Source organism: Desmodus rotundus, chromosome 5 (assembly GCF_022682495.2).
Source record: "Desmodus rotundus isolate HL8 chromosome 5, HLdesRot8A.1, whole genome shotgun sequence".
Lineage (NCBI taxonomy): Eukaryota > Metazoa > Chordata > Mammalia > Chiroptera > Phyllostomidae > Desmodus > Desmodus rotundus.
The window spans coordinates 138,549,951-138,576,575 of NC_071391.1; the positions used below are offsets into that span (position 1 = coordinate 138,549,951).

Sequence of the window (26,625 nt, forward strand, 5' to 3'; positions counted from 1 at the left end):
ATTACAGAAGTCCATTTTTCTAAAGTAGTGACAAAAATTAATATTATTTATTTTAAAAATATATTTCATATTCATTCATAAGAGAAATATTTAAACTATCAGAGGTAAAAAGGAAACTAAAAATCATTTAGTCATCCTGGGTCCCACGCTGGAAAATCCAAAGTAGGTTTCAAAGTACTATGAACCAACCAAAATTGCTTGTAAAATTTTATGTACAGGGTTATTTTTATAATAAGAAAGTCCAAGCACAGCTTTCAATAGATTCTCAAAGAGGTTTGTGACTGAAACTTTTTGTATAAACATCCAAGCCTGATTAGTTTCCTCCACTAAGGTTAGAGCTCCATAGCAATCTGTACCTTCATCATCTTAATGTATTACAGTGTATCATGACTACCCAGTAATTTGTCTCCCATCTCCTGCCAAATAAATTATAGAAACAATGAGAGCAGAGAACATCTCTGCTTTGTTTATGGCTACATTTCTAGTATTGTCTTGTGTCTGACAAGTAATAGGTGATAAAAAAACATTTTTTCAATGAATGAATCAATTATTTCTGTAATTAAAGTGGGGATAAGTTTTTAAAAATGCTTCATAAATAAATGTTCCAATTACATATCCATATGTAACAGTCAACAATAATTTATAACTCAATTAAAATAAGCTTATTTTGAAGCAAAGTTTTCCAGAATATATTAAATACCTTTTAAGTTACAAAGCATATATCTTCTATTAAACTTCTTTATAGTTCCTCAGCAGTGTAAGATTTGGATGGGTTTCCCAGCAAATAGAAATGTTTTTACAAGGACACTGCAAGTCTACTACCTGAATGAAATTTTGATGGCTTGCAACTGGTCTATCTATAAATTAAACATTTTGTCATGATCTCACATAAAATAACTAAAACCCTAACTTAAAGGTATTTTCAAAATAAGAACTTAGGGGAAATTGAGTCTTTTCCATTACCATGTGGAATTGTTTTGTAATGTGATAAACAGACTGAAAATCAGAAATAAAATTTAATAATTATTAAATTTAAAACCTATTCAAGAGCTTTTAAAATGAACTTAATTTTAGATATACTGGTATTCCTTCCTCTACCTTGATCTACTATCTTGACAAAAAACCATTTCAACATTTTCAAAGTTGTGATTTCATTGATTTCATCTACTAGAAAATTTAATTTTGCTTCTCCATCCAAATGTCCCTGTAAACATTGGTCCTTATGGGTTTTGTTCAACTAAGACTAAAATATCAGAATGATAACATTACTAAACAGATCAACCTGGAAGAAAAATAACCATGTAACTTTAAATATAGTCACATTTCTTCAGCTAACATTACACACTAAACTTTATCCTTTAAAAAATTTCTAACATTATTTCTAATGGTTTACTTAATTGACATACCGGAAGCTGTGAATGCCCTGAAGTTCCTGCTGTAGAACCTCTTGTGTTGTTGCTATTAAGTCCAAAGCTCCAACAAATTCAGAAGTAGATAACAACACCTGTACTGTAGGTTGAGTCTGGTGTACAGTGGCCATTAACTTCAGTTTATTGTATACTTTAACACAATTATTTCTGGTAAGTGCCAGTCTTAAAATATGTAGTGATCCTTCACACATTACTTTATCAATCTGTGCAATTTTATCTCGAAGCATTTTTACAGCCTGGGAAGTTTTCTTGAGGTAGTCCTGCAACTCGTGTTGAGAGGTCATTGCATGAAAAAATGCTTCTGAACGTAGAGAAATCTGGTGAGCAATGTTTACTTCCACAATATCCAGATAATGGCTCAGCTTAAGAGGGAAGGAAAAAAATCATGGAGTATTATAAGTATACCTTCCTTGACTATCCAAATACTTTCTGAAAATGATACAAGATTTCTACAGGTGTTTTAAATCCCATTGTCTGAACAGTGTGATTATGGGATCCTTGATATTGGACATAACAAAATGGAAGGCAGGTAAAAGGTATAGCCCAAAGACTAATAAATGTTAGACAACAGAGTAGAAGGTGATTTACCTTTTTCTGCTACCCCTGCCATTACTGCCCTCTAAACACCAACCACTTTCTACAAAGTAAGAGTACCCCACAGTCATCTCAGATTTTAATCTAGTCACAAATTCTAAAATCTGAGAGAGAATGATCTCTTTACCCTCAGAGATCATTGCCGTCACCAACACCACACACAACTGATCTGACTAAAAGATGATTATAGCTACTATTCATTGACCTTCTCCTTCTATGGACCAGGAACTGATATTTTATATACATCATTTTCTAACTTGAGCAATCTTGGAATATAGGTAATTATTATTATTCTCATTTTACAGATGAGGAAACTGAGGCTCAGAGACATTAAATCACTTGAATAAAGTCTTGTGGTAAGTGGCAAAACTAAAATTTGAACCCAGGTGTGGCTGACTCAAAAGCTTAAGTTGTTTCTACTATACCATGCTGCCTCAAAATATCAAAGAATTCACAAAAGACAGATTGGTAGCCCAGTCACAAATTACAAAAAGTACTAAAATTAATTTGCATCTTTTTTTAAGGCTGCTTATTTTACATTTCAAAAATTATTCTTTTGTTAATTTGTAAAACTCAGTTAATTTCCAATGAATTTTGCTCTGAAAAGGTTGGCAAATACCTTAAACAATTAGTTCATATATATTTTTGTAATGCTACCAAGATTAATTCCTAGAGTAACGTATATTAAAAATGTTAACTTCAAATATGGACTTCTAAAACTTGAGTTGTCTTTTTTTCCTTTCTAACTGCATATGCCTTTCCATATCTTTCCCACTTTACTTGTAGATTCTTCAACCAATAGCTCAAAATTTAGGCATTATTTCTGAACATCTTAGGAGAATTCACAGTGTTAAAGGGTTAATGGACTGTCAACATTTAGGACTCGGAAGACTGGAAGAGATGATTTGGTCACCTAGCATGTTTCCTTAAAATCATGATGGGCATAGTATCTTCGGTAAGGCTCCTTCAGTAATCTATTATAATATAAAATAAATCACAAACAAGGCATTTTCCCACAGTTTAAATCTCTTGGCATTTATACCCCTCTGCTGTTGTTCTTTTTATCTTCAATACAGCTGCTCATTTATTTACCTGAAAAGTAATACGGGCACAAAAGTACTAGGGTACATTGCAAGTTAAAATGGACTCAATTTTCTGAACAGTAAATTGGGAATGAGGAACTCCTTTAGGACAGTGCTATTCAAATGCACTTTACATGCTGCTGCCAGTGTGTGAATTGTTTAGCAGGTCCATGATAAAGTTCGGAACTTTTCTGGAAAGTAAATCAACTACATCACTAAGCCCAGTGCACTGTTTTTCATAACAAGACTTTCTTAAAAGAAAGCAATGCTATGATTTACATTCTAGTGCAAACTCCTTATCTCATCACAGGCCAGCACTCTGGGTAGCACTACAAATTTCTAGGGCATACAAATTTCTCTGATCCTGGTTGTAACATCTCCTTTTTCTAAAGCTGGCAAGATAAAACAGCTGGTATCAATCACAGAATAAGTTTGAAACTACTCTCTTAGAATCTGTCTTCCATTACTTTTCTAAGAACAGAGTAGAATGAGAAGGAGCCAGAATGTAAACATAACAAACCTGATTCTGCAACTTACCAAAAAAAACCCCAAAAAGCCTGTATTATTTTAGTCACTTTAAACATTTAGCAAGAGAAAATTGTTTCATTTGAATTTTAAAGATGTCAGCAACTTATCAATATTCCATTGATCTATTCTTTTCAAAGGCATATTTTCATAAATCATTTATTAAAATTCTATAAAGGAAACAATTTTTAAAGTATTCCTAAAAGTATCTATACAGATCCATTAGATTTTTATTGGCTTTTGTTGTTTTTCTCTTTTGAGGTATTATTCTACCAGGGTACATACTTGGAATGTGAAAAAGTGGTCTGGGAGTAAGCCTATGTCCATAAACTCATCTTTTTCATCAGATTTATTAATTTGTTCTCACTTAAGGAAAATCTTTTTAAGTGAAAATGTTGCCAAAGGAAAAAAGTGAATTCATTTTCATTTTTAAATCACTTTTATTTTTCAATTACAGTTGACATACATTATTCTATTAGTTTCAGGTGTACACCCCAGTGATTAGACATTACATAACTTTCTAAGTGATCATCCTGATATATGTAAGAAAAGGAATACTCAGGATTCTTTTCCTACATTTCTTCTCCTATCCTCCCCAAACCAGTCCTTTCTTCAGTTACTGAGGAGGACTGGACCTAATTTATTGAATTGTCTTCCTGATACGAGCTTTCATATTGCCAAGAGATGTCAGTAGACTACAACAAAATGCTTTTTCAGTTTAAAAACCACAGTCAGTTTTAGAGAAGCTCTAAACTGAGTGCGGGGGTGGGGTGGAGGGAACCAGAGATCAAAGGTCTTTACTTCCTGTTGAAATTTTAAAAGATCCTTGATATGTCAATTAAGATATCCTAAAGTTCTACATATCAAATAATGTTCGAGATGTTGATTTATAAAATATAGAACACTGTGAGAAATTTTAAAACTGCTGACTAATAACATGCAAAAGACTTGGCTTTGCAAAACTAAAAATACAATAGGAATATTGGTAAAATCTGCTTTAAAATGGGGATAAACAGTGCCTCAGGATAAATAGATTTTCTGTGTTTTAAATCATAAAGAATACAAAATTGGCCAATACATAGTTTGGGATAAATGTAAAGCAATTATAATTTCATATAATTAGATAACTCTAATATATACTTTCAATTGAAATTCTACCAACTGTTGTTTCAGATGAATCAGTACTCAAATAATAAGCTTTTCCTTTTTACTAGCACTACTTGTATTCCACTGAAACAAAACACTATTACTTTATCAGTAAGATTTGAAGGCTTGTTACTATCAGTAAAAACAAAATGAAATTTAAAAAGTAGTGCTTATCAAACAACTAAATCCAAGTCCACACCAACTAGCACCACTTAACTACAAAAACTTTTTCTACATGGAAAAAGTAAAAAAGAAAATACCTTTTCTTGTAGCAACTTTGAGGAAGCTGCATCACGATTTCCTTTTCCACCAGCAGTATTAAAATGAGACCATGGTAAAACTGAATTAAAAGTTAAAGAATCGTCCAAGGCAAAATCTGGTTTCATAAAAATCTATTAAAAAAATGCATTTCCCTGCATTAGAAAAACATCTTTACATCCATTATCCCTTCTAATATCATAAGACCAATAAACAATAATTAATTTGGATCTCAATATAAATAGCAAAAGCAAGTAATAACAAGGTTGAGTTATTTACATAAAAATCTTTAGAAAAATGTAGAAGCAAAGTCTCATCAAGCCACACATGCTCATGAAAGATAGAAAACTGTTTTTTTGCCTTTACCAATGGAGATGATCATTCCATTGCAACTTGATCAAATGCACTAAAGCAGTCCCACTGGTCATATACCAAAGGGAGATACCATACTTTCTTAAAATTTCCATATTATTTCCCACAAATAGTGGGGGCTTTTTTTAACGTCAGATATCAGTTTCTCTATACTTATGTTCTCCTGCTCAAAATTCTTTCAAAAGTGGTTTTTTAGGTTAGAAGTACACTAAATTTTAAAACCAAAACAAATTCAATTTTATGAAAAGCCTACTCTTTGTCTTGTATATAGCACATCCAACTGGGTACTAAGCCCTACTCATTGTATTTCCTAAATATTGTTTGAATTCCCTCCCTCAGCTACCTCCATAGCATTTCATCAGAGCAGCTGTTCATTATCTCTGGATTACAGTAAATGGACACTTAATGATGTCCTTCCCCAATCTATCCACTATATTGCTGTCAGACAGCCCTTTAAAATGTAAGTATAACTGAATTAACTTCTCTGTTTAAATCTCTCAATGGATTCCCATGACCCACAGACCAAACTCATTAGAAAGGCATTGAGAACCCTTCGTTTTTTTGGACCCACTTACCTCTTTTTATCTTGTGATTCCCCCACTTTACAAGTTAAATTTGAGCAGGACTCAATTATCTTCCATACCCTCTTATGCTTAAGTATCTTCATACATGTTTCTGGCCTAGAATGCCCTTGCTTATCTTCCAATTCAACCCAATCAAAGGGGCAAACATGTCTCTGTGTTTGACACAAAGATTAATCACCTCATCTCTGAATACAAATATACCATGTACACTTATCTATCTCATACTTAACAAAAATTATTTACTTAATATGTATATCTCCCCCTGGAATATGTTCCTGTAAGATTGGATTTTTGGCTTATTCTTTGTACCCCCATAAGTACCTTAGGTACTTGCTCCAGATCTGTCCTGGATTTATCTATGAAAAAAAGGAAAAGGGAAAATGATTTTTAAAACTTATTTTCATTTCACTTCCATAAAATATACTTTGACAAGATTTAATACTGTACTAGGTCACAACCAAATAGCCACTTAACTTTCTTTGTTCAACATGAATCCATCAAGCACCTCCTATATCCCTAGTAGTATGCAAAGCACTGTAAGGCATATGGTCAAATAATTTTAATCAATTATATAGTAGCAATAAAACAACTAAATACATTTTAAGTGAGAATGATTAGTCTACAGTAAGTTAGTCTACAGTGATTGGCTACACAGAAAACCTGATGCTATCTTATTTGTTGGTGAGATTAAGTTTGGCATGCTATATAGTTTTTAAAAATGAATTAAATTCTAAAATAGAAATACTGTTTTTTTTAATTGTTCAAAACATCCATCATCCCTTCCAGAATTTCTTTTGATCAAAGATCTTTTTTAAACATTTTTAAATATATTAATTTTCTTTTACATTTTAGTCTGTATCACATACAAACTTATCTGCAATTGAACCTACTTTATCTTCACCTCACCATTAAGATCTCAGACAAGGTACCCTCCTTCCCAAAAGTAATCCATCCCCTCCAGCCTCTTCGGTGAGCTTGCATAATCAATTACCCTGCCTCTCCATCTTCAACCTCTTCCTCTTTCTGAGATCATTTTCCTCTCTGCACATAAACATGTTCCACTCTCCCGTATTAAAAAAATAAAGAGAAAGAAGGGAAGGGAAGAAGGGAAGAAAGGAGGAAGGGAGGGAGGGAAAGGGAAGGAAAGAAGGAAAGAAATAAGGAAGGGAGGAAGGGAGGAAAGAAAGAGAGAGAAGGAAGGAAGGATGGATCTAGGTCCCAGACTAGATTGAGGCAAGACTGTAAAATTAAAGAAAGCACTCACTTTCAGGATTATGCAAAAGCCTCTCCTGCCTCATCTATTCCGGACCATGCAAAAACATTCTTCCACTCTGTTCCCTCTGTAGTCAATACCCTGTATCTCAGATTTTCAAGTTACATCCACACTGGTAGTCTCCATTTCTTTCTCTTGAACTCACACCTTAATACTTAGTATTGACGTTTCTGTAACCACCACTCCAGTCTAAATTCTCTCTCCCCTAAGAGCTCCTAAATTGCCAAATCCACAAAGACTTCTCAGTGTACAAACTGAAGTATTCTGACATTGTAGAATAATCATTCTCACGTTTTTTATTGTTATTCAAATGTTGTCTCCATTTCCCCACCACCACCACCACTACCTCCAACCCCAGCCATCCCCATTCTCCCTTCTTTGAAATTCTCACTACCTTTCATTTCAATAGTGGAACTCTCTCTTTGTTAACTCTATCTCTCTTACTACTTCTTTATAGTCTCCTTCACAAGTACTTCATTTTCTTTCTGCCCCTTAAATGTGGCAGCTCCTTAGTGTTCTATTATTAGTTCTTTTCCTCTCACTATTCACATCCTTCCTGGATGATCCCATCCATGCCCTTGGATTCAACTACCATGATATTATCTAGCATATTGTCTATTATAATGTCTACTATACCTGCATCTCCAGCCCAGATCTCCTTCCTGAGCTCCAGGTTGCATACCATGTATCTTCTTTGCAAAAGTATTGTACAATTAAACCAGTCTCCATCTCCTCCAAAATCCTTCCTCTTATATTGCCTTCTCACTGAATTGTACCAGCTGCCCAAGCAAGAAACCTGGGAGTCATCCTTGAATCAACTTGTTCCATCACCAGCTAAGTGACCACCAAAACCTGTGCCTCGATCTTTCAAAGACCTAGCTTCCTCTCCATCTTAGTTATAACTGCTATTTGGGGCCACATGATTTCTCACTTGTGTTAATGTAATACCCTCCAACTGTCTCCTTGCTTCCAGTTTTATCATCGTTCAAAAATTTATTATCCTGAACTGTTTCCACAGTGAAATGTATAACCATAAACCTGATTATGTCTGGTTAAAAGATTTTGAAGCTCTATACTGCTTTAAGAAAAGAAATATTCCTTAGCATGGCATACAAGGCTCTTGATCTGACTCCCGCCTATTTCTCCAGCTTCTTTTCTTGCTCCCATTAGAGCCGATATACTGAACTCTTGCAGTACCTTGAACATGCTAACTTATCTCTTAACTCTGTAACTTTGTACAAACTGTTTCCTTTTCCTGTAATGCCTTTTCCCACATAAATCTTTCTCAATAGCTAGTTTAAAATACAGGCAATCATCATCAACTCTGAGGAATTTTCTAAGGCTAAAGGTAAGAGCTCTATACAATTTTATTACACTGAACTTACTGCTTGATACACAGTGCTGTGATTTTGGGGTTATTTTTTTCTTAACCTTACTGAGGAGATCATCAACTTCTTGAGGATAGGGACTATTCCTTATTTATGTATTTTTAAGTAACAAGCACAGTACCAAGTATCCAGATATTAAATAAGTATTTGTTGAAGACAATACTACCATCAGACCCAAGATTTTTCTCTAAAAGCTTTTAGAAAAGATTGTAATTGTAAGGTATAAAAGTTTCATTAGAAATAAAAATTATAGGTAGGACAGCCAACAAGTTCCAAAAATGAAAATTTTGTTCATTAATATTTATGCAATGCTACAAACAGCACATATTCATTTATATATTATCTACAAATAGCACATATTCATACCATGAGTATGTAAGAGAGTCCTGTCAAAGGTATCTTTAGGAGGACAAATATTCTTGCATCTCTCGTGAATCTTCTCTCTCTGATGAAAGGACAATTAAATAATGTGATCAATGCTCTGTGGCAATATGTATTGTATATTCAAAGCATCAACATGTTTCACAACAGAATATCAGACATACCAAACTACTTCTATGATTTTTAAATATTAAATCACTAGCCTCTTGAACTTAAATAATAAGTATGCTTAATAAACTAAATTATCACTGAGATGTATGAACACCTCTATACTTATGCTCATCCATTTTACATAATTAGTAAAATCTCCACAAATTTGGAATGAAGTGGGAAAGCAAATGAAAAACCCTTACTTATATTAACAAAAATCAAGTAACAAAATAATTTTTAAAAGAAAACTTGAAATGAAAATCAATATAGCTAAAATAAATAATTAGTTGACATTTTGAGTCAAAAAAGATATATTCTGCTATGATTTCAGATGAAATAAACACTAACGACATTGTCATCTTTTTTGCAATATCATAAATAGGACACATGGGAAAGTGCAGTGTGTTAATGGAAAAACACTGGGCTAGTAGTGTTCAGAGTTCTGATAGTTTGGTCAGAAACTATACAGAACTATCTTTCAAACTGGCTGCACCAGTTTGCATCCCTAATCAAAATGAATGAGAATTCCTATCAGTACAAATTCTTGCCAGCATTTGGTGTTGTCAGGGTTTTGGATTTTTGCCATTCTAAATTTGTTTTAATTGATTTTAGAGAGAGAAGAAATTAAAGAGAGAGAGCGAAACATCAATTTGTTGTTCCACTTATTTTTTTTAATCCTCACCTGAAGATGTTTATTGATTTTTAGAGAGAGAAGAATGGAGGGGGAGGGGGGGAGAGAGAGAGAGAGAGAGAGAATCATTGATATGAAAAAGAAACATTGACTGGTTGCCTCCTGTACATGCCCCATCAGGGATCAAACCTGGTACCTAGGTATGTACCCTGATCAGGAATCAAACCTGCAACCTTTTGGTATATGGGACGACGCTCCAATCAACTGAGCCACCCAGCCAGGGCTGTTCCACTTATTTATGTATTCATTGGTTGATTCTTATAGGTACCCTGACCTAGGATTGAACCCACACCTTTACTTATACGGACAATGCTTTAACCAGCTGAGCTATTTGGCCAGAACAGATTTTTGCCATTCCAATATGTGTCTAGTGGCATCTCATGTTTTAATTTGCAATCCCCTGATAACATATGATGATGAGCATTTTTTGATACATTATTTACCATCTTTGGTGAGACATTTGTTCAGATCTTTTGCTTGTGTGTGTGTTAAAATTATGTAACATAAAATTTACCATTTAAAACCAATAGTGATGTTGACCATCTTTTCATGTTCTTATTGGTCATTTGTATACCTCCTTCTAAAGAAATAAGTCCTTTGCCCATTTTTTAAATTGGGTTGTTTTCTTATTGAGTTTTAAGAGCACTTTCTGTATTTTGGATAAACATCCAATATAGATGCAAAAAAAGGGACAGTCCCTGACTTGTCTTCCTTCTCTTAATAGTGCAAGTTTTTAACTTTTACAAAGTCAACAAGACAATTTTTTCTTTCATTGATTGTGCTTTTGATGCCATATTTAAAAAATCACCACCAAACTCAAGGTCATAAATTTTCTCCTATGTTATCTTCCAGAAGTTTTACAGTTTTGTATTTTATACTTAGGTATATGACCCCTTTTGCTGTAATTTCTTTGAAAGGTATTTATTCAAAAGTCTCTCCTTTCCTGGTTGGACTGCCTTTGCGCCTTTGTCAAAAATCATTTGGCCATTTGTGTAGGTCTATTTCTGAGCTGTCTATACTATTTCTCTTATTTATACAGTCTGGGGTTTTTTTGGTTTTTTGGGGTTTTTTTTACCAATACCACACTGTCTGTCTTACTATGGCTTTATAGTAAGTCCTAAAGTCAGGTAGTATTGGCCTTCCAAATTTGTTCTTCCCCTTCAGTAATGTGTTAGATATTCTCCTTTCCCTTTCTATATGTACTTTGGAATCAGCTTCTTAATATCTAACAAATAAATAGCTGGGAATTGGGATTCCATTGAGCAAGTTGGGAAAACAGACTTGTTGACAATATTGAGTTCTCCTATCCATGTATACAGGGAATCCCTCATCATTTATTCAGACCTTCTTTGATTTCATAAGAATTTTGTTGTTCTCATCATAGCATAATCAATAAAATACATTTAAAAAAGTCTAATTTTAGTATAAGGTTAACACTAGCCTCATAGAATAATAAATTAGAGAGTATCCCCTTTGATTCTATTCTTCTGGAATAGAATACAAAAAAATTGTTTTGAGAGGTTATTATTAATCTAATTTCTTTAAGTATAGGCCTATTCAGATTATCTATTTTTTCACATGTAAGTTATGATAGATTGTGTCTTTCAAGGAATTGGTACATTTCATGTAGATTATTAAATTTGTGGGTACAGAATTTTTCATAACATTCTTTTATTATCCTTTTAATGTTCATGGGATCATTAGTAATTTATGTCTTCTGTTTTTCTTTTATTTTTTTGTTCAAGATGTTTCCTTCATGGCATGTCTCCTCAGTCATTGTCCACAGAACTCTGAGAAGCTGTAGAAATATGCAGGTGCAGACTCAAGGCCCAGCTTTCTCTCTAACACTGTGAAAAGGGACTGTCCATCATGGGACAGAGCCCTACGCTCCACTACACCACCTGGACAGAGCCCTGGGGAGAGTGACCTCCCGAGAGTATCCATGTTGGATTCTCTCTTTTTTTAAGTTGGTTAGAGGTTTATCAAATTTATTCATCTTTTCAAAGAACCAGCTTTTGGTTTTGATTTTGTCTACTGAGTTCCTGTTTGCAATTTCACTGATTTATTTTTATTATTTCTGTTTTTAATTTTTATTATTTCTTTTCTTCTGCTTACCTTAAATTTAATTTGCTCTTATTTTTCTGGTTTCCTAAGGTAGGAATGCTTGATTATTCATTTTAGATCTTCCTTCCTCCCTAATAAATGCATTCAATGCTGTTAAAATTTCCTTCTAAGCCCTGCTTTCACTTCAACCCACACATTTTGATAAGTTTTTATCAACATTTCCTTAAGTTCACTGATTCTTTCTTCTACATTCCAAGTCTATTAAGAAATCCATCAAAGGCATTATTCATTTGTTAGTGTTTTAACTTGAAGTATTTTCTTTTGATTCTTTCTTAGAGTTTGCATCTCTCTGCTTACATTACCCATTTATTCTTACATGTTGTCCACATTTTCCATTAGAACCCTCAGCATATTAACTATAGTTGTTTAAATTCCCAGTCCAATAATTCCAACATTGCTGCCATATCTGTATTTTATACTGGTATTTCTGTCTCTTTAAACCATGTGTGTGTGTTGTCTTTATTATACATTGTAATTTTTTTTCTTGAAAGCCACATATGATGTACTGGATAAAAAGAACTGAGGTAAATAGGCCTTTTTTGCATGGTCTTATGTTTACTTGGCTAGGAAGTAAGCTGTTTTTACTGTTTGCTATAGCTACAGGTGTCAGAGGCTAAAATTTCCTATGGTGTCCTTGTTTTGGTCTTCCTTGCTGTCTTCAGAGACTTCTTAAATAAAGTCTGAGACATGCAAGCATTCCCATTGTACTTCACTATTATTATACAGGTTCCCTGTTGATATGGTGGTAAGGTATGGGAGAAGGGGAAGCATTCCATAGTCTTTTGATTAGGTCTCAGTCTTTAAGTGAGTCTGTGCCCCTGGACTGTGACTTTCAAATAGCTTCTCAGTTGTTGATTTTAAGTTTGTTCAGATTTTTTCTCTTTGTGAGGACTAAAGTAAAAACTTCCAACTTCCTTACATGCTGAACTGGAAACATTTTTAGCTTTTTAAGAGATTTCCAAACTGCTTTCCAAAAGAGTTTACCATTTTAAATTCCCACCAATAGTACATGAGAGTTCCAGTTACTACACCAGGGCTGGCAATAGGATGAGACAAGCAAGGAGCAATGGGTGCAGTATTTAAGGAGGCACCTATTTTCAGATTCCGCTGCCCCATTCACATTTTACACCTCACTTGCCTCATCCTAGTACTGGCCTTGTCCTCCACATGTTCACTAAAATGTGAAAAAGTATGTGCAGACTTGGTAGTTTTTTCTTAAATGTTTGGTAGAATTCAATGGAGAAGCCATTTGGACCTGAGTTATCTTTGTGAAAAGGTATTTAACTACACATCAATTTCTTCAATAAAGGTAAGGCTATTTGGGTTATCCATTTCTTCTGATAGAGCTCTGGTAATTTTTGTCATTCAAGGAATTTGTAAGTTCATCTAAGTTGTTAAATTTACTGGCATAAAGTTGTTCATATTTAATTATCAGCCTTTTAATCCCTGCAGAATCTGTAGTGATGTACCACTCTCATTCTTGTTATTGGTGATGTGTCTTCTTTCTTTTGTTCCTGATCCGTATTGCTAGAGGTTTGTCATTTTTATTGATCTTCTCATAAATAACCCAGCTTTGGGTTTCAGTGATTTTCTGTATTGTTTCTCTATTTTCTATTTCATTGATTTTTGGCTTTGGTGTTTATTTCTTTCTTCTGTTTATTTTCATTTAAAATTGCTCCTCTTTTCATATTAGGAATATATCATTCTGAAAAATCACTATAGTAAGAGAAATATATTTACATAAATCTAAGCAAAGAATTAGATACAACCCAGTACAGAATGTATATGAACAAAAAAGAATACAGTATGTTCCTCAAAGACTACTGGTCAAAATCCATTATAAATCAAACTAAAAGTATTTTTATTATTTTTGACCTCACTACAACTAACTTCCAGATTAGGTATTACCTGAGAGATTTCCTGTTGATATACTGTAAAATGTTCCTTGCTGATCTGTGGGAGGTAGAATGAAGGTATGACTTCAGTGTCCACAAAGTCCAATCCCCATGTTTTTGTGAAGAAGTCAGATTCTCTTTTTGCTAATCTAGGATCATTTAATGCTGCTGGGAGATTTACTTTGGAATGATATACAGTCCATCTATGTTGATCTGTAACTAGAGATGGGGCAACACATATACTATTTGAATCACCTGCAAAAAGTAAACAAAAGAACTATGTAAAGTAAGTTCTATGTTTGAAAGTATGTCCTAGAAAAATAAAAATGCTTAAATTCTACATTATACAAAGCAATAACTCTTCTATAGCAAATGTTTTAATAAAAATCAATTTGGTTAAATAAACTTGAACTTTCAGCATCAATTGCCACAGGAGGAAAAAACATGTACAAGATAAGAGATATGCAAATTTTGAGGCTTATAGTTACAGGGTGGGTTAGGTGGTAAAGAAAGTCTTCTATTAATTACTTTCCTTACTGTACAATTTATCTTCTTTCAACATCAAAATTCTTCTACCTTCTACTGAATACCTTCCATCCTTTAATATTCCAGTGTTTTTCCCCCACAGGTAAGCCTTTCTTCCATTGTACCATGGTAGACAGGTCTGGTCCCAAAATTCTTTATTTGGCTTATTACTAGATAACATAAATGCTGCTGCGACATTAACCACAGAGGAAAGGAAAATATACAGTTGATTCTTGTTATTCACAGTTCTGTTCTAGAAAATCACTGAACAATTAATTAGCAAATACTGAAACACTGCTCCTAGTGGAAATACAGGGTTAGATTCCTGCAAGTCTCTGGTCACAATATTTTCATCAATTTATTAATACAGAATCTTATGCATGTCTATTTAAAGACACCTTATGTAATATATATTGTTAATTTACCAACATTGAACTCATGGCTAACACAACTATAACTCAAACCTGAATGAAGCTTATATAACATGCATATTTTGTTTTTAAGATTTTTATTCATTTTTAGAGAGGGGAAGGGAGAAAGAGAGGGAGAAAAACATCAATGTGTGATTGCCTCTCATGCACCCCCTACTGGGGACCTGGCCTGCAACCCAGGCACGTACCTTGACTGAGAATCAAACCTGCAATCCTTTGGTTTGCAGGCTGGCACTCAATCCACTGAGCCATACCAGCGAAAGCATAACATGCATATTTTCTTCATAAGGCACATTACAGCCTTCTTGTGCTTATTAACACTAGAAAGCACTTAAGTACTACATTTGGGAACATTTTACAAAGCAAAATCACCAACAAAAAGCATAAAAATGCAAAAAACATGGTACTAAATAGACCACAAAGAGGACACCTATTTACAGCATGACAGCTGAAACAAGAAGGCAGAGTGTTGCCTTGTTCAACCTCAGGTAGGAATGTGTACATCAGATGATTTAAATTTTTCACTCCTCTGTGAATGTCTGCAAATAACCACAAATGTGCCAAAATATTGATTTGGGGGTTACAAATAAGTTTTAAGGAGTAGGCAAGTTTGCAAATATGAAAACACCAAATAATGAGAACTGACTTATGTCTTTTTTTTTTAAGATTTTATTTATTTATTTTGGGGGGGCAGAAAGAGAGGGAGAAAAACATCAATGTGTGGTTGTCTCTCTTGCACTCCCTACTGGGGACCTGGGCTGCAACCCCGAATGTAACCTGACTGGGAATCGAACCAGTGACCCTTTGGTTCACAGGCCGGCACTCAATCCACTGAGCCATATCAGCCAGGGTTGACTGTATTGTGTTTAACTAAAGAGCTCTCAATCTATACCTACATTTTCAAAACATTTTTTAAGTTTATGTACATAACTTACTTTATGAAAATGCATGAAAAGAACTATATTCCAATTTCCTAATGTACTTATTTCCAAATTATTTGTATCTCTTAAATTTTAACATCATAAAATTTACTATTTTAAGATAAGTATATGAAATCTGTCTACTCATTTAAAGATAATACAAATCCTCAAAAAATAAAAGCGTTACCTGTGGGTTCCTTGGGACACACATCTGGCAGTGACTGCACAGGTCGAATGTGTTTAGTTGGATCTACCTCTTTTTTAAAGAAAACATCACTGCTGCTTCCTTGAGGCACTGGTGAAGAACTGTGGCTTGAAGCCATTGCATAAAATCACCACTCAACTGAAAATGAGTAAGAAACAAATAATAATCAAGATCCTTAATATAAATCAAAATTCATCTGCAGGGTGGGTCAAAAGTAGGTTTACAGTTGTTTGTTATGGAAAAAAGACATGCAGGTTATGGTTATTACAATAGCTTTGTTAACTCTGTGTTTTGTGTACTCACAACTGTAAACCTACTTTTTCCCCACCCCGTATAAGTATTATGCATGTCACAAACTTTCTTTCAAAAACACACACATTACGCAAAATCCCCAAGTACACAGTTTGAATACTCACTATTGAGAGTCACTCAATATTTATTTAGTTTGCTAAGAAAGTTATTTGTCCTTGTTTAAAAAGTATTCTCCCCAAAGTGACCTATCCTTAATCTTTTATCCAAAGTGCAAATAGAAATCAAAGCTGTAACCAACATCTACTAAAAAGGAAAACATTCCATTCATTCAACAAGTACACAGTAATTATACATTATGGCAAAATGGATAAGTGCATGGTTTTTTGAAATGTGACTCCCTGGGTTCATATCCCAGCTTCACGTACCAGCAGTATAACCTTGAGGAAATGTACTTAGCTTTTGTGTGCTTTACCTCATCTGTAAAAATGGGGATGAAAAGAGATATCATCTCATAAACATGTTGTAACAAAGGAATAGATACACGTAAAGCATTTAAAACAATGCCTGCCTCAAGTCTGTGTTCATAAATGTTATTATATTTATTATTACTATATTGCTGTCACTATATTAAATGATTATAAAAGTATAATTCTTCAATCTGCCTGCAATTAAATTAAGTCATCAAAACACTAATAAGCAAAATATCAGTTAACCCATGTCTACATTTTTTAGAAAGAATTTGTGGGCAACATAATATAGATTACAGTGTTGGGTAAAACTTTACAAATGAAGCAGTACATAAACTGGATACTGAAAAACATGCAGTACTTTATTATTAAAGAGTAGATAATCTTTTATTGCTGAATATATCTATCAAATAGCAGGCACTCAAGAGTTTTAACAAAGGAATAAATTAGTGGATATAAACAAAAGCTTACAGCTGAAAGGAAATTTAAAGATCACCTAGCCCCTACCTGGGAAAAAAAGAAAAGATCACCTCGCCTAAGTTCCCCTCATACTGGAGGCAAGTATAGAAAGGCCTGGAAAGACTAAGTGGTTTACAAAGATATATATGGTTTAACAAGTGTACAAAAAAAAAAACTGACTTAGGAAATAGAAATAGAAAATTAAATAGAAAATTAAGAAGAAGAAATAAAGAGCAAAGACATAAGGTCAGAACCAGTGACAAAAAGTTCATCCACTCTAATTTCCCTCTAGAATGGTGGAAAGCTAAAAATTACATTTCCCAGACTTCCTTGCATGTCTGTCCCAGTCCTTCTAATGCAAAGGAGACATTTCAATTAAGCCATTCACTGAGAACATAATAAACAAGCTACTAAGAAAATAAACAAAGATAAATAACTTCTTCAAGGTACCTAAACAGAAAGCAAACAACAGCATGAATAAAGGGTAAGGGACATGGAATCATAAGACTGTGCAAACTGATCTGGCTAGCGTGGAATGTTTGCACTGGGAAGTGACAAATAAAGCACATACACATCCATAGTATAGCCAGACTATAGTTGGTTCTCTAAGCAATAAGGAACCATAAGCATTTTTTTTGTCCTGTGGACTTCTTTGGCAGTTTGGTGAATTCTATGGTACAAAGGAATACTATCATGAAAATATCTTGGAAAATAAGTCAGGGCCTTGGTTTGAAAGGCATCATTGGCTTGCTGCATTTATATCCATACACATTAAATGTATGGTTATTTCTGTATAAAATCATTTGGATATTTAAGAGAGAAAAAGCATCTAAAGGATAGGAAACACTGTATGCCACAGAATACTATATATTAAGCATTTGGTGAAGACAATTCTAAGTTATGCATTAAATATGTTTAACTTTTTTGTTAATTTCATCAAATAAAATGGCTAAAATAAGCACATTTTGATACTTTAACTGATAAGCTACAAATACAGGGTCCGACAGAATAAGGCTTGCTTTAGTGTGGTTGGTAAGGTATGTGAATGTCTCACAGGAGATGGATGGCAATTTGAATATTTCACCTAAAACATCATATTGAGTGTGATATTGTTATGTTACAGAATTACACGCTTATGATTCTATAATAAAAATATTTTGTAATACAAAAGGGGAGTTATTTGTGCCAGACCCTATAAATAGGAAATGTATTTATATTGAAATCCCATTGCTTGATGCCTGATAAATACTGATTCCAATAATAGCACATTACAATTTCAATTTATTCTTTTCACTACCATGTTCTTTTTACAGCAAAAGAAATCCTAAGTGCCATTAGAAGGCTAGAAATACTTGGGGAGATGTGAACTTGTAGAAAAACATTTTTAGACTCCTAGAAGTTATTTCTGTATCTGGCGGGGGGCGGGGGGAACACTTTATTTACTCATTAAAGATTCTGAATTAGAAAACATGCAGATTTTCTATTTTTTTTCTTAAACCTCTCCTAATTCTTCTTATAAAAAGGACAACTCCAGCCATAAAAGGATTATGTAAAATTAGGGGGCTGCCTACATAGGTGAGCCCTAATTTCCAATTCCCTTCACTGTCCTGCATTTATTAAGATCTTCCCACAGTAAGAACCAAGTTTGTATTAATGACAACATAACAAGTATGCTGTAGATACTTGGTAAGTGCGATCACTGGTTAAAAAAATGGATTTATTCTTAAGACACGGATGTATAAACAAATACAGCAAATTTACATGGCCTCTAAACCAATTTCAGAAAAAAAAATCATCTTTCAATGAAAAGCTAAGGAACAGAAATGAGGGATCTTAGTAAAAAGTTTCAGTGTAAATAAAGAACAGGCCCTGACTGGTGTGGCTCAGTAGATTGGGCTTTGTTTTGCAAACCAAAGAATAGTTTGTCTACTTAGGCAAAAAAATTAGCAAAAATAAAAAAAAGAAAACACAGAATAGTGGAAGAAGGAAAGTTATAAGCACTAAATGCAGGCGATACCTGATTTCTAATACTTCCATTTTTAACCACCATCTAGAAATAAATTTGGTATTTTATCAGCAGTCACCTACAATGAAAACCTATAAATAGCTCTCCCTTTCACATGGTAATCTCATCATAATTACATCAATGCCACACTCAAATACTATCTTCTCTGGAAGCCTTTAGTTTCTCACACTCATGAATTTCCATTTTTGCACCAATCGCAATGAAATTCTGGTTTTCATATAAGCCTTCCCTATTAAACTGTGAACTTCTTGATGTTTCAATTCTCCTGTGTATTCTACATGCCTAACACAGTTCCTGGCATGCAACTGCATGTAACATATTTTGCTATGTATAATGCACACCTGTGTATAATATGCACTCATGTTTTTGGCCCAAACGTTCAGGAAAAGAATCTTTCATTTTAATTTTTAATGATTTATTTATTTATTTATTTTTAGAAACGAAACCAATTATCATATTCCAGGGTATTATTTTGAATACGGATATCATTATTGTTCTCTAGAGTTACACTTTTAACTCATAAGCATAATAAAAGAATTAAAAACATTTATATAGATACCGAATTAGTACTACCTATGTGTAATGCACATCCTTATTTTTCCCTCAAAAATGTGGGCAAAACAGTGCTCATTAAACACAGAAAATTATGATAGTAAATATTTTATAAATGAATAAATGGGTAGCATGTAAAACAGATCAGAAGAGAGACACATTAGATAGCTACTAATAATGCTCAAGTGAATACGTAAGAGCATGAGCCTGAGCTGTTAAGAAAAGGAATGATAAACAGACTCATTAATTCCAAAACAAAGAATTTACAAGGATGAGTAAATCAGGAAATATTTTCTTTCTTGTAGTTCAAAATATCTTTTTATGTTAAAAGTTTAGCCCTGGCCAGTGTGGCTCAGTGTTTGGAGCACCATCCCATAACCAAAGGGTTACAGTTTCAGTTCCTGGTTGGGGCAAATGCCTAGGTTGTGGGTTCATTCCTGGTCCAGGAGCGGGTACTGGTGTGAATACATGCAACCCCGGGGCCAGACACATAGAATCCCTGATCCTGGCATAGATCCCCAGTCTGTGAGTGCAGGAAGGCAGCTGGTCAATGCTTCTCTTGCATCGATGTTTCTCTCTTTTCCTTCCTCTCTCCCTTCCTCTCGCTCTCTAAAAAAGCAAATGAAAATGTCCTCTGGTGAGGATAAAAATCCATAAATAAATAAAATAAAAGTTTAGCCTTGTCTGGGTGGCTTAGTTGGTCAGAGCATCGTCCAGTAACCAAAAGGTCTTGGGTTCGATTCCTGGTCAGGGCACATACCTAGATTGTGGGTTTAATCCCTGGTTGAGGTGTATACTAGAGGCAAATGACTGATGTTTCTCTCTCTTTTTCTCTGTCCCTTCCTCTCTCTCTAAAATCAATAGACATAGCCTCAGATGAGGGTTAAAATAAATACATTTTAAAAATAATAAAAGTTTAGTTAAAAGCTTCTATTAAAAGGGCCTAGAAGGAATGTCACTCCAGAATCAATGAACACACCAACTGCTCAGACCTTGGTCTCTAAATACCATTTTCCACAAAGAAATCACAGTCCTTTGAGATCTGACTCCAAATCTAGAGCATAGAAAGAACAAGATGATCCTGGGAACTCTTACTGTGTCAGAAAGCAAGGAAATGCCCACAGACCAGTAGGGTAAATCAAAAGGACAAAGGACCAAACTAAAGGGGCTCCACTAGTCACATTTGAGAGAATTTGAGCACTCAAGAAAAAAGGGAGGAACAGAGGGAGGGAGGGAAGGAAGGAAGGAAGGAGAAAGGGAGGGAAGGGAAAAGGAAGGACAAGGGAAGAGAAGGGAAAGAGGAAGGGAAAGAAGAAAGAAAAAAACAATTGAGTGTAACATATTAAATAAATAAAAATTAATGAATCCAGAGTGATACTTGAGTAGAATAGATGAGGAAATGGGGGTGGAAGGAGGTGGGCTGAGGTGGGGAAAGGAAAATTCTTCTTTACAGAAGAATGCCAGTAATAAATGTAGGAAGAAAATAACTGAATTAGAAAGTCACCATTTTGTAACCCCCATATGTAAAATCTGATTCAAGCAAAAATTATCAACGTATGCTAAAGCCATTAGGTGAAAGGTTGTTCAGAAACAGAAAACTCACCTGGTATCAGAGTATTATCCCAAAGATTACTTAGCAATGCAAAGGGAAAAATGTATCTTTAAAATGGAAAGATCTGCCCTGGCTGGTGTGGCTCAGTTGGTAGGAGCATTGTCCCATAACTGAAAGGTCATAGGTTCAATTCCCAGTCAGGGAACACATCTAGATTGCAGTTTCAAACCCCAGCCTGGGTGCATATAATCCCCAATACAGGTGCATACAGGAGGCAACCAGTCAGTATTTCTCTCTCACATCAGTGTTTTTTCTGTCCCCAACTCCCTCTCCAAAAGCAATGAGAAAAAATGTCCTTGGGTAAGGATAAAAAATAAATAAATAAAATGGAAAGATCTGGCTGTCACTACCTTAACTAAGTCATCAAACTTGGTATTACTAAAAATAGTAAAACAACTTGGTACTGTGTGACTCATGAAAAGGCAATATAAAATAAATATCATCTATGAAACATTTGCACCAAAAATGTTTACTTCAACCTAAACAAGCCTCCAGACCAGGTGCTAAGCTTTTTGGTCGTGGGGATTCCTTTGGCAGTCTGGTGAAGTATACAGACCCCTTCCCAGAATAATGTTTATAATGAACAAAATACATAAAATTGCAAAGGACAATTATATGGAAACATAGCTATCAACCTATCTTTTTACATTGTAATATGGTAATATTTTTGCTTCTCAGTGAATGCAAATCTTTCTAAACAATGAGTATAAATATTTTGAGATACCTGCAGCAATATAATGTGAAATTTCTGTTGGTGACAAAGTTACAGGTAATGCTAATACCCCTGTGAAGAGCTACCTAAATTCATAATCAAAGGAAATGCTAAAATCCAGTTAAGCATGATTTCTCAACCATGGCACTATTGACATTTTGAGCTGGATAATTCTTTGTTGTTTGGGGTTCTCCCTCTGTACACAGTAGGATCTTTAGATATATCTCTGGCTTCTGTCAATTTGATGCCGATAGCACTCACCCACCTGGTTGTAACAACCAAAATATCTCTAGACAAAGTCAAACATGCCAGGGGATGGTAAAAAAAAAAAAAAAAGGAACAAAATCACCCCAGTTGAGAACCACAGAGTTAAAGATGTAATTTTTTTCCCCATCCAAAGTTCACAGACTCCCTGAATTCTATTCACAGACCCTATGGAGTCTGTGAACCCAAGATTAAGTATCCCTACTCTAGACCTACTTTCCAGTCTACAGGAAACAGTCAGAAATAGGATTGTCAGGTTAAACCACAACATGGAGAAACAATCAAACAAGTTGAGAATATGAGACCTTATAGAAGAAAGCTGGTCTGGACACTTAGATCAATGTCATTTTTAAAAGGTGGAAGCCATTCTATACTGAAATAAACAGACAACAACTAAAAGCTGTATGTGAGCCTTGACTGAGTCCTGGTTCAAAAAGAAAAAAATAGCTCTAATACATTCTTAAAACAACTGGGAAATTTTGAATATGGATTTTTAATTAGTTTTCTTAGGTGTATTAATGGTATTGAGATTGGGGGAAATGTCTTTATACTTAGGACATGAATACTTAAGTATTTAGGAGTGATTTGACAAAAAATACACAGATAAAACAAATATAACAACATTTAAAAATGTTTCTCTAAGGGACGTATATATGAGTGCAACATGTTCTACTCTTTTCTCTATGGTTTAAAATTTTCACAATAAAATGTTGGGAAGAAGAAACTTTACATAATTGGCAAATGTTAAATAGATAAATAATGCAAAATGTGGATATCAGAGAGAAAAACATTCAATTTGTAACTGAAGATGGCATTATTGTCCAACTTGAAATATAGAAGAAATCAATATATTTCAATGAAATTTTAATGTTGTGGGAGAATAATATTATATATTGAAACTGGAATTCCATAAAAGTTGAAAGAGAAGGCAGCTGAGACAGAGAAATATTTACCACAAGCATTACCCAAGACTATGCAAAATTTCTTCCCTTGCTTCTACACTGATATAGTAACTATTTAACAGAGAATACTGGAATTACAATGTCATTTACAGTCAACTCTGAACTATCCGTGAAATTGCCTATTATAGGTAAGGTAACAGCAAATCTTTTTAGTTTTCCTCTACTATTTCGAAGTATACAAAACACTTTAGCAGAGTGGTTAATAACTAATCATTTATTTCCCTTTTCCTGTTTTTTTCAAAAGTGATATCCTACTTTAAAAACACCCTACTTTATAAAATCTAAACTTGCCTGACCTCTATCACTCTTCTGTCACACTATGGTCCTCTAACTGGTCTATCTCCAGTCTAAACCATCCTGCATGTTGCTTTAGGATTAAACCTAGGAAGTTTTAATTCTGTTATACTTCAGCTCAAAATTTTTTAACTTTCAGACAAATGTCAAGCTTTACAGGCTGGTGATCAAGACTTTCCACAATCTGATGCTTATCTTCCCTTCTAGCCTTATTTCCTATTAGCCACAGATAATGTCAACTCCAGACAGGGTGATCTAATTGTGCCTCTAATCCATCATGCTATCAAGGCCTCCTTAATAATCATACAATCTTTCTACTTACCTCTAATGCCTTGCTTCCCTTCAAAAGTTACTTTAAATTTCATTTCTAGATTATATATCCTAAGAAAACAAATATACACACACTCCAAAACATTAACAAAAATAATTCCAGCATTGCCCTGGCCAAGTATCTGGCTCAGCTGGTTGGAGCATCATCCTATATACCAAAAGGCTGTGGATTTGACTCCTAGTCAGGGCACATACCTAAACTGTAGGTTCAGTCTCCGGTTGGGGCAGGTATGAGAGGCAACTAATCGATGTTTCTCTCCCACATTGATGTTTGTTCATTCTTTCTTTCTTTCTCTCTCTCTCTCTCTCTCTCTCTCTCTCCCTCTCCCCCACCCCACCCCGATCACCACTTCCCCTCTCTCTAAAATCAATAAACATATCCTTGGGTGAAGATTAAAAAAAAATCTCAGCATTATTTTTAAGAGTGAAAAAAGAACCACAGTCTGAAATAAGAAGTTGGTTAATAAGCTATAGCTTACAACCAAACAATGGGTTATACTGCCATTAAAAATAGAACTGCAGCCCTGGCTGGTGTGGCCCAGTGGATTGAGTGCTGGCCTGTGAACCAAAGGGTCGCTGGTTCAATTCCCAGTCAGGGCACATGTCTGGGTTGCAGGCCAGGCCCCCAGCTGGAGGCGTGTGAGAAGCAACCACACATTAAATGTTTCTCTCCTCTTCTCCTTCCCTTCTCTCTAAAAATAAATAAACTTTTTTAAAAAAATTACAGACCTCACACCCATCAGGAAGGCTACTATCAAAAAAAAAATCAGAAAATAACAAATATTGGCAATAATGTGGAGAAACTACAACATTTATGCTCTGTTGGTGGGAATGCAAAATGGTACTGCCATTATGGAAAACAATATAGCAGTTCCTCAAAAAAAGTAAAAATATAATTAGTACATGATACAGCAATTCCACTTCTGGGTATATACCCAAAAGAACTGAAAGCAAGGTCTTGAGGAGATACTTGTACCTCATGTCATAGCAACATTATTCCAAACATACAAAAGGTGGAAAAAACTTTAAGTATCCATTGACCATTGAATGGATAAACAAATGTGGTATATACACACGATGGAATATTATTATTAAGCCTTAAAAAGGAAATACTGACATATGCTACAACATGGATGAAAGTTGAGGACATTGTGATAAGTGAAGCCAATCACAAAAAGACAAATATACGATTGCACTTACATGAGGTATTTTATTTAAGTACAGGCATACTCAGAGATATCGAGTTCAGTTCAAGACTACTAAAATAAAGCAAATGTTGCAATGAAGTTGAGTCAAATCCTTTTGCTGGTGGAGGGACTTACCTTCAATTTACAAAAAACACAACATCTGTAAATCACAATAAAGCAAAGGGCAGTAAAATGAGGTATGCGTATAGTCAAATTCACAGAGACGGAAAGTAGAATGGTGGTTGCCAGAGGTTCGGGGGAGAAAAAAATAGGGAGTTATTGAATGGGTATAGTGTTTCAGTTTTGCAAGATGAAAAAGTTCTAGAGATTGGCTGCACAACAATGTGAATATACTTAACACTACTGAACTGAATACTTAAAAACAATTTAGATGGTAAATTTTACGTTATAAGCATTTTATCACTATTTTAAAATTTGTTAAGACGATTGCAGAATATTTAATGACATAAAAATGTTTGACATATATTGTTAAACTGTATATTGACATATACAGTTTTCAAAACATTATGTACAATATGATCCTGACTTCCTAATTTAAAATAAGCATGCATACTGGCAAAAAAACAAAACGAAAAACAACTCTGCAGGGAGTTAAAATTAGGAAGATTTAACAATCTTAACAATGGTTAGCTCCAAATGACCCCACCCCCCCCCAAAAATTTGTTCTTTTTTAAACTTTCTAAATGTTCTCCTATAAAAACTAATTATTTTGTGTGTATTAGGTTCTCCAGAGAAACAGAACCAATATGATATATAATATATAAGAGGAAACTTACTAAGGAAATTCTTTCATGCAGTTATGGAGGCCAAGAAGTCCCACTATTTGCTTTCTGCAAGCTGGAGAACCAGGAAAGTCAATGATATAATTTATAATTTAGCCCAAGGCCAAAGGCCTGAGAACCAGGGGGCCACTGGTGTTAAGTCTGGGATTCCAAAGATGTCCCAGCTCAAGAAGAGAGAGTGAATTCTCCCTTCCTTTGCCCTTTTGTTTTATTCGGCCCTTCAAATGATTGAATGACAATGGTGCCTGCCCACATTGGTGAGGGTAGATCTCTTAATTCAGTCTACTGAATCATTGCTAATTTCTTCCAGAAACACCCTCAAAGATACACCTACAAATAATGTTTTATCAACTATATGGGCATTCTTTAGCCTGGCCAAGTTGTCACATAAAGTTAACCATGACCCTTTGTTAATCAGGAATGTTATTGCTAAACTGCAGAAGTTCAGCTTTAGCCTTATATCTACCTTCACTATGAATCTTTACTATAGGATAACCCACAGAAAACTACCCTGCCTTTGATGCTTACTATCTATATCAACAATCTACAAATTTTTCATCCTGTATTCCATCGGTTAAAAATTTTTAAACAATCATTTACAAATTATATAAGGTACTACTCTATTAATAAGTATAACATAAAACCATGCTAAATGAAATTTTTTAAAGATGTAATAAACAGGAAAGACTTTTAATCTATTTTACTAATTAATGGCAAATTACCTTTTCACT

The 26,625-nt window shown here is 34.3% G+C and overlaps 1 protein-coding gene and 1 non-coding gene across 5 annotated transcripts in view; both read right to left on the minus strand.

The window, feature by feature from the left end:
- VPS54 (VPS54 subunit of GARP complex) overlaps positions 1-26,625 on the minus strand; it is a 101,014-nt gene that overhangs the window by 58,608 nt on the left and 15,781 nt on the right. For 2 of the 4 annotated variants that reach the window (XR_008426910.2, XM_053924785.1), the window contains exons 2-7: positions 15,957-16,112; positions 13,907-14,148; positions 9,019-9,097; positions 6,313-6,347; positions 5,038-5,169; positions 1,407-1,792 (exon numbers count right to left, since the gene is read on the minus strand). Coding sequence is in view for 3 of the 4 variants with exons in the window: in XM_053924785.1 (XP_053780760.1) it covers positions 1,407-1,792; positions 5,038-5,169; positions 6,313-6,347; positions 9,019-9,097; positions 13,907-14,148; positions 15,957-16,092 (1,010 nt within the window). In the remaining variant the exon portion in view is untranslated. Of the gene's footprint in view, positions 1-1,406; positions 1,793-5,037; positions 5,170-6,312; positions 6,348-9,018; positions 9,098-13,906; positions 14,149-15,956; positions 16,113-26,625 lie in introns of those variants that run through there. The other 2 variants (XM_053924786.1, XM_053924787.1) reach the window with 2 other exon arrangements.
- Positions 11,618-11,823, minus strand: LOC112298227 (small nucleolar RNA SNORA73 family). The gene has a single exon (XR_002974132.1). It is a non-coding gene; the product is annotated as a small nucleolar RNA SNORA73 family (small nucleolar RNA).